This window comes from Gallus gallus, chromosome 3, assembly GCF_016699485.2.
Source record: "Gallus gallus isolate bGalGal1 chromosome 3, bGalGal1.mat.broiler.GRCg7b, whole genome shotgun sequence".
NCBI classification, from domain to species: domain Eukaryota; kingdom Metazoa; phylum Chordata; class Aves; order Galliformes; family Phasianidae; genus Gallus; species Gallus gallus.
Genome location: NC_052534.1, coordinates 94,741,653 through 94,753,524, shown reverse-complemented (window position 1 = coordinate 94,753,524; position 11,872 = coordinate 94,741,653). Strand labels below are relative to the sequence as shown.

Here is an 11,872-nt window from a genome sequence, read left to right as displayed (position 1 = left end):
AAGAGGAGCAGTAACATATGTTAATATCCACAGCCTCAGCATAGTGTGCAGGCTCATCACAGTATCTTTATTTTTAGCCAAGATATCATTACAATTAATTCTGTGCAAGTTTTGAAACACAGACTATAAAAGCTTGAGTTGGAAATCTTGTTCGTACGGATTTCTGTTCAGTACTCTCAAAGACAGCTATTTCTTTTTGCTTGTAATGGTGTTCAGAGACTGCACCCTGCTGGCTCATGGCAGCATAAGGGCTCAAAATACCCTTTTGAGTGCTTTTTAAAATGCATTAAAGAAAAGCCTATCCATATTCCAGCTCAAGTGTCAATCAATTGACCTGTACCCATCATAGAAGCCTCATGATACACAATCAAAATGAGTACGTCTGAAAATGAAGAAACAAATGCTGCATCACTCTCTTCTGCCAAGGCAATTTTCAGATTATATTTTGCACAATCTGTATGCATTTCTTCTGCAGGTAATCCCACAAAATGTCAGTGTTGCCATCAAAACACGAGACCTTGTGATTCTGAGGCAGCATTTGTGCCGCTCATCAAAACACCATTTCAAGGGACCAGAGAGGAAAAACAACGTGTGTACTTGTTTTTAATCATTCTCAAAGAATACAGCAGTGCAGATCTCAGGAATGCCCAAGCCTGCAAACAAGTTGTGACAATTGAAACAAGTCATTGGCAGAGAAAATCCCATTCCACAAACACAGCTCCCTTTCGCACACGCTCACTCTCACAGCAAGGTGAGCAGGACTACTGAGGAGCCTGTTGCTCGCCTAAAATTAAAACACAAACTCACTAAAAGTAACATGAACACTGATCTAAAACTGATCAGTTTAATGGGCTCTGAGCACCCAATTCATAGCGTACATGAAGTACTACTTACGCTTACAGGCCTTTATTTTTAGTTTTCCAGCTACTTGGGGTAGGGGGGGCGGGAGGGGAGGGGGGAGAACACAGTGTTTTGAAGGAAGGAATAATTACTTAAATTCTATTCCCAACACACTTTTTTTTCATGTAAAGCTGCCAAAAATATCCCAGAGTCTTTATCAGTCTATTCAGTATGGGCAACTTGCATTGCTCCAGGATCAGATTTCTTGTTCTACAAATTTATGCAGTAGAATTTCTACTTCCTGAAGACATAGATATGCTACACTAAATAGAAGACATTTTTGACATTTAAGAACATGCTGTGCATACAAATAAAGCACCACACTTTGGCTAGACACTAACATTTACAATCAGATTTTAGAAAACAACACTGAGTGAGGATACCTACAGCTTACTCCCAGGGGCTCTCTTCTTTGGGACTGAGGTTTAAATTTAGCATTCATGTACTATAGCATCCATTTCATGCTCAGCTAGGAAAAAAAATTTAAAAAGAAAGAAAAAAAGCTGAATTTCCATTGTTTGTACGTGTGAGTTGGTTTGCAACATCTACATCATCGAAACATTTTGTCTATGTGAATCACAGTCAACACAGACATTCATCTGGAAATTCCATATGGGAGCAGAGTGACCTGGTTCTAATTTGCACCTGGTATCTGAAAGCAGCACTTGTGCTAAGGACTCTAAGAGTAAAAGATGCTTTGCTCTGTTTTAGCTATAGAAATGTTACATGCCTGGACAAAGCCTGTGGCCTAGACTTCCCCTGTGGTCAAAGTGAGTGGGAAAAAAAATAAGAAGTATCTTAAGTGGCTAAAAAAAAAAGCTGATTAGGCTGTCCAGACAGCTACCTTAGCAAGCAGCGTAGGATGGCAAGGGACATATCACCTTCCAGGAAATGGCTGGGCCTTTGCACTGACTGACAGCACTTAAGGGAAAGCTGAAAGTTAAGGCAAACCTCATACTTAGGTGGTGTCAGATTCAAGGCTCAGTCTTCATTCCCAAAAAGCAGAGTGTGGGTAGAAAAGGCTTCCTTGTACAATACAGTCTTTTTTCTCTTCTTAATTTCAAAATCAACAAATCAGCTTCTACATGTCCTGCATAAAATCAGACTCTAAGTCTAGATGTACTGCAGTTGGGTAAGCACAAAATCTCCTGTAAGAAACATTCTCAATGGTCTCAGAATACAATTAAAACTGAAAGCCAAAATGATGTATTGTGGAAACACTGTTCTTCTGTGCTGGCAGTGGCAACATTTAGCACTACCCCATAGTGTAATTCAACCCCTACAGTTACATGTCTGCACGTACCATTTAACAATGCCGCATTTTTGTGCTGAAGCATTTGATTGTCTAAATCATTCAGAACCTAGAGGACAGTTACTGGACTGATTTTGAGCTATTCTCCCACCCAGTGCCCAGATACAACTTTGGAGTTACCGTGGGACTGGGGCCACTCCTAGTTTGCTTAAATGCTCTTATTTTAGACAGGTGAGACCTTGAAATCTGTGAGTTCACATCCTCTTCCTACAGTTTCTTGATTCTCTGATTATGGACCTTTTGTACAGAAACCCGGTCACATACTTGAAGGCATGAGTAAGAAAACCCTTGTGTGGCAAGATAAGCTGAATCTCAAATAAAGACTGAGGAAATGCCCAAGAGGTTGAATGTTACCAAACTGCAGGAAAATTGCAAGTGACTGAAAACTAACTCTCCTCTCCAAAAGAAAACTGCAAGGCAAAACAAAGCCTAATTGGAAGCTAAGGACCTTGGGAACAGAGGAAGAAAGTAGAAAGACTGCTTTGCTAATAATACCTGCTCCTAGAACTTTTCAACTCCCCCCTGACATTTATACCCTGCTTTCTACCAAATTAATTGAACAAAATACCTCAACTGCTCTTCCCCTTGAGGAGAAAAATCATTATGTTCAATTAAAGGTGTAAGCGAGTAGCAGCTAATAACTGCTTTTTCTTAAATTATAAAGGGCGAAGCACACACACACATGTATAGCTATGCACAGCTTATTCTTTTTGAACAGATTGTGCCTTTCTTTTTTTTTTTTTCTTGAATAGGACAAAGTATTTCATAACAAGTAAGAGGGAAACTATGGGGACCAAAGAAAAGACTGCATCCAAAACTGCAGTTCAGGCAAAATGTAAACTGCTTGTTAATGGAATCAAGAACATGAGAGCAAATTCTCACTATTACACAGCTAAGGACATTCTGTTGTTCAAGAGGTTGAACTTTGCCTTTAAAATCTCAACCTCAATACCGCCAAGCTGAGGTGAATACAAACTACTCACTCTGGAGAGATCTGCTGCAGTCACCTCCATCAGGCCCAAACCTGTGGTGCAAGCACATACTCATGGCTCAGAGTGATCTACAATGGAGTAAAATTTGCCCAGGAACAGCCTACAAGAAATGCCTGCAACAGAAGCTGTACGAGAGGTTTGGCCGTGGGTTGAGTCCATCTCCAGAGATGCTCAGATTTGCTCTCAGCTCATGTGGGAGACCAGGAGGCAGAAACCTCAGCTATGCCCAGAAATGAAGTAGGAAGTCATCAAGGCTGTGAAGGAAGGAGTGGCAGATAAGCATAAGCAGTCCTACCATAACAGAAGTACTTTAGTACTTTTCTTTAGTGGACACATAACCCTGAGAAATGACTTGGAAGAATCACAGGAGACACACATTCGTTTAAAATATCTATTGAAATTACAAATTAAACTCTTCAATATGATTCAAAGTACAAAACACAACATTAAAAGGCATTCAACAGCTCTTTTATACATCACAGTGTTAGTGGCACAAAATGTACTTACATTTCAAATACATCAACAGAACTGTTTTTACACTTGGTCAAATACATTATTTATACATATGCATGACTCCTTCATGCTTATCCCTATGCAAGTTCAAAATACATCCATGATAAAATGATCAAGAAAGGTTCCATTATGTACCACGTACCTGTACCTAATGTTTCTGGAATTCTGATGAGAGATACACAAATCAAAGCAATAATGAAGACCATAGGGCTCTGAACACAAACAGCATGCCTTACTTAGTACAAGTGCACTAGCAATTAAGCACTGATGCAGGTTTTTTTGATGTCCTTAATATCACTGTCATCAACAACCACCATTCTACCTGTTTTCCTCTGGATTGCAGATAATATGTGTGAAATGTATAAGCTTTGGTTTTAAAGAGCTAACCTGCACAAAGCTTTATGCATGCTGCACTATACTGAGATGAAAACTGTCTATATTAAGCATATTTATTCCTATGCAGTAAAAGAATACAGATGAAATGCATGAAACTTCATTTTTATTTTCCTGCCCATTCCAATTTTAAATGAAAAGCACTTCACCTTTTTCTGATCCATGAATCTTTTATTGTCAGCTTTTCTCTTATTTTGATTGTGTTTCCTGCATGTCAGGGAATCAACTGTAAGCTAAGAATTTCAACATTCAGCTCTTATTTGGGATTTTGCCTGAATATTTGAGGGAAGATCATGCTGCTTGGTACATGGGAGAAAGTACCCCAAATTCTTGGCATGCTGAAGTCAATAGAAGGAGGGTTTTAGGTTGAAAGACAGTCTGAATTAAACTGAGTATAAATGTAAATCTACTACAAGCTTTTATATATAACCTTTTATCAGAGAATCTTGAAAGGCCCTAAAACCAAAGAATTTGTCCTCACAGCTCTCCTGTGAGGTAGGTGAATGTTGGTCCATCAGTGTAAAGGATGGTTAAATTGAGAGAAAAGGAGATAAGTGACTTGTCCATTATCACATAGGGAAGACCCAGTGCTACTGCCACTGAAGTTGAGAGCTGCGCTGCTGATCTCTCTCAGGGCTGACTTCAGCCCAATGGTAAGTCTAGGGAGATTCAAAGTCTCAGGAGCCTGGACTCCACACTCAGTCCCATGTTCACAGGACAAGACACTATTCCACCCCAACAGAACATGCAAATAATGTACTGTTACAAACGACATTAAAAACAGCATATAAGACAATGATAACAAACTAAATAATAGCATAGCTATGAAAATGCAACAGAAATCATGCAGTAAGCCTTATTTTTCAGGTGAAAATCTAAAAAAGCTGTTGTAACAGGGTTTCAGCGGAAAAGCAGCTGAGACATTCACCTCTCCATGTCACGGGGCTTAAATGTCAGAGTTTATAATAATGTATTTACAATTCCATGTAAGGGTAACAAATCTCACACTATAACATAAGAACATCCCAAATTCAGTGCATCTCTGACACAAGTATGCTATGTTGGAAAAAAAACCCAACATTTAAAAAAATTAAAACAAACAACAACAATAAGAAACAGAGCAAAACCAAATCCCCAAGAACATACATGGAATGATATTTAGCATGCCTGAAAGGATTAGGTATTTGGGAAATATATGCAGGCATATAGTCTATCCTAGCATGACATGAATCAAGAAATATGTAATAAAAATCTTCCATAGCAATTCAAGTACGTTGAGATCAGATATGCTGACAGAAGTTCAAACTTTTGTGATCAAATCTGATGTTATCTGCAAGTATCAATTATACACATTTTTAAATGTACGTATTTTTGAAGGAATTATTTATCTTTCCCTTTTTAACATTTGGAAATGCATTTAATTTTGACATTGATTATTAACTGGCCACAGTACTGTGGGAATCTTCAGCCTTACTATATTGCCACAGAAAGGCTGTCTCTAAGAAAGGCACAGTAGAAATCAAATCTCAGACAAGGACACTCCAGGTGCTGTTAGCAGGCGGCCACACCTCGGCTATTTCCTATCATCAGCCACTAACACATACAGGGAAAACCCTTAGTGCTTCTAATTAGAGGAAATTAATGACCCAGGAAATCTTTATGTCCTTTCATCCATTTCTTTTTCTGCAGTTAGACAGAACTACAAGGCCACGGATGAAAGACCGTAGTTGAGCTTTACCACCCCGCCTTATGTGCTTGCCTGCAGGAAGCTGTCCTTTGCAGAAGGGTTTCCATTGCTTCTGCACCTGGAAGCTGTGACTTGGGGCACACGGGCTTACACGGTGCTCTTCCAGCAGGGATGGGATATGCGCTATTCAGGCTTCCCTACAGATATTTTGGAAGAGCTAAACAATTTTTAATGATGAAGATATATGAAAAAACTCTGACAACAAAAATCAGATATTGCAAGTAAAGATCTGAGCTGACCTTGCCATAAACAAGCTGAACACATCAAAAAGAGTTCAGACTGGTTGGGAACCTGCTGTCCTTTTCCTTCATATTATATTGAATGAAGTCATTAAAATCAAGTAGAATAAGCGAATTGCAGATAACCTCCATTTCCCAGAACTAAAACCTGTGTTTAGACACATTTTGAATTTGGATACCATTAAACTCAGAAGGAGAGGGAGGGGAAGGAAGTCCAAGAGATATTTTACCAAACAACAGTGGCCCATTTCAAAACTGTACCCTGCAGGCTTTTTGTCTAGCAGGTGAACGTTACAAAATAAAAGGTAATGAAAAGTAGGAGTCATTTCCTTATGCTTGAGCTATGAAACCAAATTCCCAGCCTGTGAGAGCAGCTAGAAGCTGTTGCATTTAAGAGGCTTAATACATTTTCAGTGCAAAGTTATCCTGCCTTCAATGTATTCATCAATCTCAGCACACTGACAAAGCACAGAAATAAATGATGAAAAAAATGTAGTCAAACTTCAGTCTACACATCATTCAGAAGGTTTTCCTCTGGCATTACACACACATACGTACATCAAGTCAGGTGCTTCATATTTCATGGAGACAAGTTATTAATCAAATTTCCACCAGCTTTCAAATAAAAGCAAAATGGTTTCCAACCAAAATATTACTTAAGAGAAACTACAATGATTAACAGTAGGTTGACTAGCACACTTTATTACCCTGGAAACGCACAGCACTGAATTCTGCAAAATTATTACATCAAGTTAGTGTTTATTTGTCAAATGAAAACTTGTTTCATCACAGTATGTTTTAAATAGCACACACCATAGATAATAACTCTGATAATGGGCTAAGTAGTTTAAATGTTAACTTCCACAAATATCCCAGGCATTTTTTATTATTAACTACAGGGATGATCTTGATGTATTTTTATACTTAGAAGGAAAGACTCACTGATAATCCAAGAGTCTGCAAAATAGTAAAACTAGTCCTGTATTTTTAATACCTGCCCTAAAGACAGAAGCAAGCTATTCTGAACTCCCAAAATATTCCAATAGCACAGCTATTTACACATTTGGTTTAAATAAGATTATCTATCTATACAAAAAGATTAAGATACCTGGATTAGAAGTTACGTAGCCCTGTAAGTGTAGCAGAACTCCAAACAGCAAAAAATAACAATTAAAAAAAACACCAGTGGTCCAGCAGTAACAATACCATCAATGCATTTTTAAAAGAACCTTGATTAGATCACAGGTTTGTGTCACCACTCAACCATACAGCTTCATCAGTTTATTTTAAAAATGTAGCTTTCAGTCAAACAAATTTCTAATAAGACTTCAAAATATTCCAGGAAGGCAACAGGACCAACTTTGTCCCTCTGTTCCTCCCCATACTTCAAGAAAGGCATAGGATGGCCTATATGCACCTTTTTGACTTTGTTATACTTGGAAAAAATATGCATTAAAAAGGATGTTGTGATAGCATTAACAAAAACATATAATAAACATGGTGAAGTCACAAAAAAGTTGACTATCAAATTAAAATGATAGATAACTTATATACATACAGGAATAAGACATCAAATTTTGAAACAAACAAATATGCAGAGAGTTTTGATTTATATGCATTGTTAGCTTGTGCTGCTGAACTCATTCAGCACAGTTCCCAGCCCTCCAGCAGGGCCAGAGAAACCTTTTGCATTATGTTTTAGCAATATCACCTCTTCCTTTTAGATAGCTACCTGGGTTCATGGTGTCCCTTAAGCACCAAACTTGCCTTTCATTACTGTCCTTGTCTGTTATCACTTGATCTATGCAACAGTTCCTGGAACCAAGACTGTGAGTCAATGAAAAGCAGAACAGGGCAAGTAAGGCTACAGCAATGTAAGTGCAAGAGAGAAACATAGACAGCAATAATAAAATCAAAACACATGTTGTAATGAGTCCAATCTTCCCTTGGTCTAAGTAGGTAGAGGGTCGTCATCTCCTTTATTACATTTGCACTTGCAGCACAGAACAAATGGTGTAGCAAGTAAAAGGAAAGGGGAGGCCACCAAAAGTAGAAGACCAAATCCTGCAAAGATTCCAACCACCTGCAAAACAAAGGAATAGCACTGTTAGGGATGATACCTGTCTAGATTCTGATGACATCAGCACATCATCAGTGTGCTTTGGAAGGATCTCAGCAACTGCCACTGGCCTCACCACAGAGCTGTACCTTTTTCCTGTGTGTATGCTATAGTCAACTCCCGAAGTCAGCAAGCATGAGAGAGCAAATGTTCATGTTTTGTTGCTACAGTCAGAACCATGCTGCATGATTCAGCTCCATCAGACAATGTGAGGTAAACAGCTATTTGCCTATTTTATTTTTGTTGCATTTGGGACAGCTAATGAAGCAACCAACTAGGAGCCTTTTTCTTGTTCAAGCCTAAACATTAAATATCAGGATCAAGACTACAAGACAGGTTCCCACTTGAGATGCTCCCCTCTTTTCCTGGAGAAAGTTCTGAAAAAAAGTAGTCAAGGTTCTGGTGTTGTTCTTGGAGAATCTTCTCACCAGTAGAAACACAAGTTTGGAAATCCCAGTTGCAGACTACAAACACTATGGAATGAAGGCCAATTATGCACATACCTAATGTTTGTTTGTTTGTTTGCTTTTTTTTGCAGTCAGACTCAAGATAATCCTGCTGTTTCAGGGGCCATGACCTAACTCTATCAAAAAGCACATGCTTTTTTCATTTACATTACTGATCATCCCCTTCACAGAAGGGGCAGAAGACATCAAATTATCCATCCTCTCAGTGTGCCAAACTATTAGTTTCTAAGTTTAATTCGGATTTTTTTCTTTTTTTTTTTTTTTTTTTTTTTTTTTTTTTTTTTTAATTTAGGAAGAGGTTCACTGCTTGAGGAAGTTTCCCATTTGTCATAGACAGCTGCAACTGTATGCCTGCAAATTATTGAAGAAAATCACTTAGATTTATTCACACGAGAGTGTCTGTGAATAATTTTGAATAATGGAGGCAGGAGGGGAATGCTAATCTGCCTGCAACTCCTTGAAACAGAAGGCAAAATGAAATTACAGTGCAGTACTCATTAAGAATTCTCCTAGCCAGGGCTATGTATGCCGCTTCAACTAGCTGGCAAATATTTAATTTGCCTTGGAAGAGAAGGGATGATTTACGAGTGCTTTTGCCTGCCACGGACCATTTCTCTTTCTGATTGCTCGGTACTTCTCTCTTGCAGTTCTACGAGCGAGGCATTTTGGAGCGGCAGTGGCAGGAGATGGCGCTGTAGGATAAACAGCACAGTGATGAGCAGCTCCCGGTCAGTCCCCTCACCTTTCACCAGGTTCTTCCTTTGGCTTTTAGCTCGTCTAGGGATAAGGAGATCAAGCCTCCTAGTTCTAATAGATCTTCCTCTTGCCAAGATAAATTTCTTTTTCAGCTCTAGTGGTGTGCACATTTCATTGCTCATTCTTTTTTTTTTTTTTTTTTTTGGAAGCGCTGACAATCTAATGCAACTTCCATTTACTGATCTCTGCGTTCATTTGCTACTGACATAAAATAAAGCTAACTTTTCATCTTCTTCACAAACCATGAGCTGTAACTGGCTTTGCCTACCTCTCTGCAGCTCATGCAATAAAGTACACTAGAGGTGAGCTACAGCTAAACTGGTAGGTACCGAGTCACTGGACTGGACTGACAAGTGCCAATATTTATGAGATACCTATATACAGCTTCCTTTCAGCCTCATCATGGCATTATTAAAGACATAACTAGGTTTCACTTTAATTTTCTGTTTGTTCTGTGGTGTTTTTGTTCGTTTGTTTTTTGTTTCTTTTTAATGGTAGGTTGCCGACTGAGTTACTTATTTTCCACTTGGTTCAGTTGCTTCTGAAGAAGTCACTGCCCTATGCAGCATCAAACCATTCCTTGTGGCCAAAAGAAATATATATATATATATTTTAAATCCAAAAACAATAAAACAAAGTCTCACTTCAATTTTCCTTGGATAAATACTCAAAGAAACTAAACACAAGGAAATGAATTCAACATTGAACTGCCATTAGTAGGTTTAGCAGAACCACATCCTCACTGGATGAAAATACTCTCTTTTTTCTCAACAGTGACCAGAACATCAAACATACTGTCAATCAATCACACTTGCACCAACTACTGCTGCAAAGAACAGATTCCAAGTATCAGGTGAATCCCCTCTATTACACATACATAAAGAATGTATATGTACATAAACTTCAGTGCCGTGGAGGGAGAAGGCTGTGATCCTTCTCATTTCATTTGTTAGTCCAGAATTCAGGTTTATTCTCAAACTGAAAGAAGCCTGTACTTCAAGAAACTTAATTCCTCCCAAGTTAAGGTAGATATTTACTGACAGACATTTAATTTAGAAAGTGATGAATTAGATACCCAGACGTTCTGTTATCTCTGAAATGGCTGTCTAATCTATAGCAGTAGATTAGACTAAGTCACACTGGCATTTATATTATATGAATGAAAGTACTGCAGACAGTGCTTCCTGCTGAAGCTGGCAGTCCGTGGCTTGGACAGATACATTCTTTGCTGGGTAAGGAACTGGCTGGAGGGCCGGGCCCAGAGAGTGGTGGTGAATGGAGTTAAATCCAGCTGGCGACTGGTCATGAGTGGTGTTCCCCAGGGGTCGGTGCTGGGGCCTGTCCTGTTTAATATCTTTATTGATGACCTGGATGAGGGCACTGAGTGCACCTTCAGTAAGTTTGCAGATGACACCAAGCTGGCTGGAAGTGTTGATCTGTCTGAGGGTAGCAAGGCCCTACAGAGGGATCTGGATAGGCTGGATAGCTGGGCTGAAGCCAATGGGATGGGATTCAACAAGACCAAATGCTGGATCCTGCACTTTGGCCACAATAACCCCAGGCAACGCTACAGGCTTGGGGCAGAGTGGATGGAAGACTGTGTAGAAGAAATGGACCTGGGGGTGTTGATTGACTCTCGACTGAACATGAGCCAGCAGTGTGCCCAGGTGGCCAAGAAGGCCAATGGCATCCTGGCTTGTATCAGAAATAGTGTGGCCAGTAGGAACAGGGAAGTAATTGTCCCCCTGTACTCAGCACTGGTGAGGCCACACCTCGAGAACTGTGCCCAGTTTTGGGCCCCTCACTGTAAGAAAGACACTGAGGCCCTGGAGCGTGTCCAGAGGAGGGCAACAAAGCTGGTGAGGGCTCTGGAGCACAGGCCTTATGAGGAGTGGCTGAAGGAGCTGGGATTGTTCAGTCTGGAGAAGAGGAGGCTCAGGGGAGACCTTATTGCTCTCTGTAACTACCTGAAGGGAGGTTGTAGTGAGCTGGGGGTCAGCCTCTTCTCTCGGATGACTAGTGATAGGACTAGTGGGAACAGCTTCAAGCTGCACCAGGGAAGATTCAGGCTGGACATTATTACTTCTCTGAAAGGGTGGTCAGGCACTGGAATGGGCTGCCCAGAGAGGTGGTGGAGTCACCGAGCCTGGTGGTGCTCAAAGAGCATTTGGATGTTGTGTTGAGGGACATGGTTTAGCGAGAACCATTGGTGAAGGGCAAATGGTTGGACTGGATGATCCTGTGGGTCTTTTCCAACCTTAGCGAATCTATGGTACTGTGATTCTACTACAAGCATTCACACCGGCTCCTGATTCTAGACTGATTGTAGACTCTTTCTAATTGTCAGTTTGTATCCACGTTTGGAACTACTAATAGGATCACTGAGTTACACACTAGTCTACCAAGCTCTATCTAACCTCCATGAGTGAGTCAA

The 11,872-nt window shown here is 39.9% G+C and overlaps 1 protein-coding gene across 6 annotated transcripts in view; it reads right to left on the bottom strand.

Moving 5' to 3' along the window:
* Positions 1 to 3,581: 3,581 nt before the first annotated feature.
* Positions 3,582 to 11,872, bottom strand: part of RNF144A (ring finger protein 144A) — a 63,352-nt gene continuing 55,061 nt past the window's right edge. For all 6 annotated transcript variants that reach the window (XM_040697953.2, XM_025149181.3, XM_040697955.2 and 3 more), the window contains one exon: positions 3,582 to 8,179. In XM_040697953.2, coding sequence (XP_040553887.1) covers positions 8,048 to 8,179 — 132 coding nt within the window. In that variant the 3' untranslated portion in view covers positions 3,582 to 8,047. The remainder of the gene's footprint in view (positions 8,180 to 11,872) is intronic.